The sequence below is a fragment of the Ursus maritimus genome, unplaced genomic scaffold, assembly GCF_017311325.1.
Source record: "Ursus maritimus isolate PB19 unplaced genomic scaffold, ASM1731132v1 scaffold_32, whole genome shotgun sequence".
NCBI lineage: Eukaryota > Metazoa > Chordata > Mammalia > Carnivora > Ursidae > Ursus > Ursus maritimus.
In genome coordinates this window covers 12,277,672-12,278,147 of record NW_024425786.1, presented here as the reverse complement: position 1 = coordinate 12,278,147, position 476 = coordinate 12,277,672, and the positions used below count along the sequence as shown (strand labels likewise).

General features: G+C 64.1%; 1 protein-coding gene across 1 annotated transcript in view; it reads left to right on the top strand.

The window, feature by feature from the left end:
* Positions 1 to 476, top strand: part of RCC2 (regulator of chromosome condensation 2) — a 25,677-nt gene that overhangs the window by 20,275 nt on the left and 4,926 nt on the right. Inside the window, exon 11 of the mRNA XM_040645848.1 lies at positions 361 to 433. Coding sequence (XP_040501782.1) covers positions 361 to 433 — 73 coding nt within the window. The remainder of the gene's footprint in view (positions 1 to 360; positions 434 to 476) is intronic.

The window sequence follows — 476 nt, the reverse complement described above, 5'->3', positions numbered from 1 at the left end:
TAGCCCTGTCCCGGGTATTTTTTGTTGCCTACCCCCCCCCCCCACCTTTGGAATGAGCTCTCCATCCTGATTCCATGACCTCTTTTCCTGGTGGGAAGGTCTGGGGTAGAGAGCCTGGTTCCTGCCGTTGTCTCGGGCTCTGTCTCAGGGCCTGCACGGGGATGAGGGTTTCGGAGAAGCCCGTATGCCCCATGTGTGTTGTGCGAAATGTGTGCCTCACGGAGTTTTTAACGGGACGGACTTGATCTTCATGCTAGCGAGTCACACCCGCTCTAGAGCAGGCAGCCTGCAGGAGGCGTCGTGGTGGCCGGGGCTGCTGACGTGCCGGCCGCGCTGGTGACAGTCCCTGCCTGTTTGCAGGAAGAGCAGTATCATCGTGGCCGCTGACGAGAGCACCATCAGCTGGGGCCCGTCGCCGACCTTCGGGGAGCTGGTAAGCGCGGGGGGGGGGGGGGGGGGGGGGGGGGGGGGGGGGG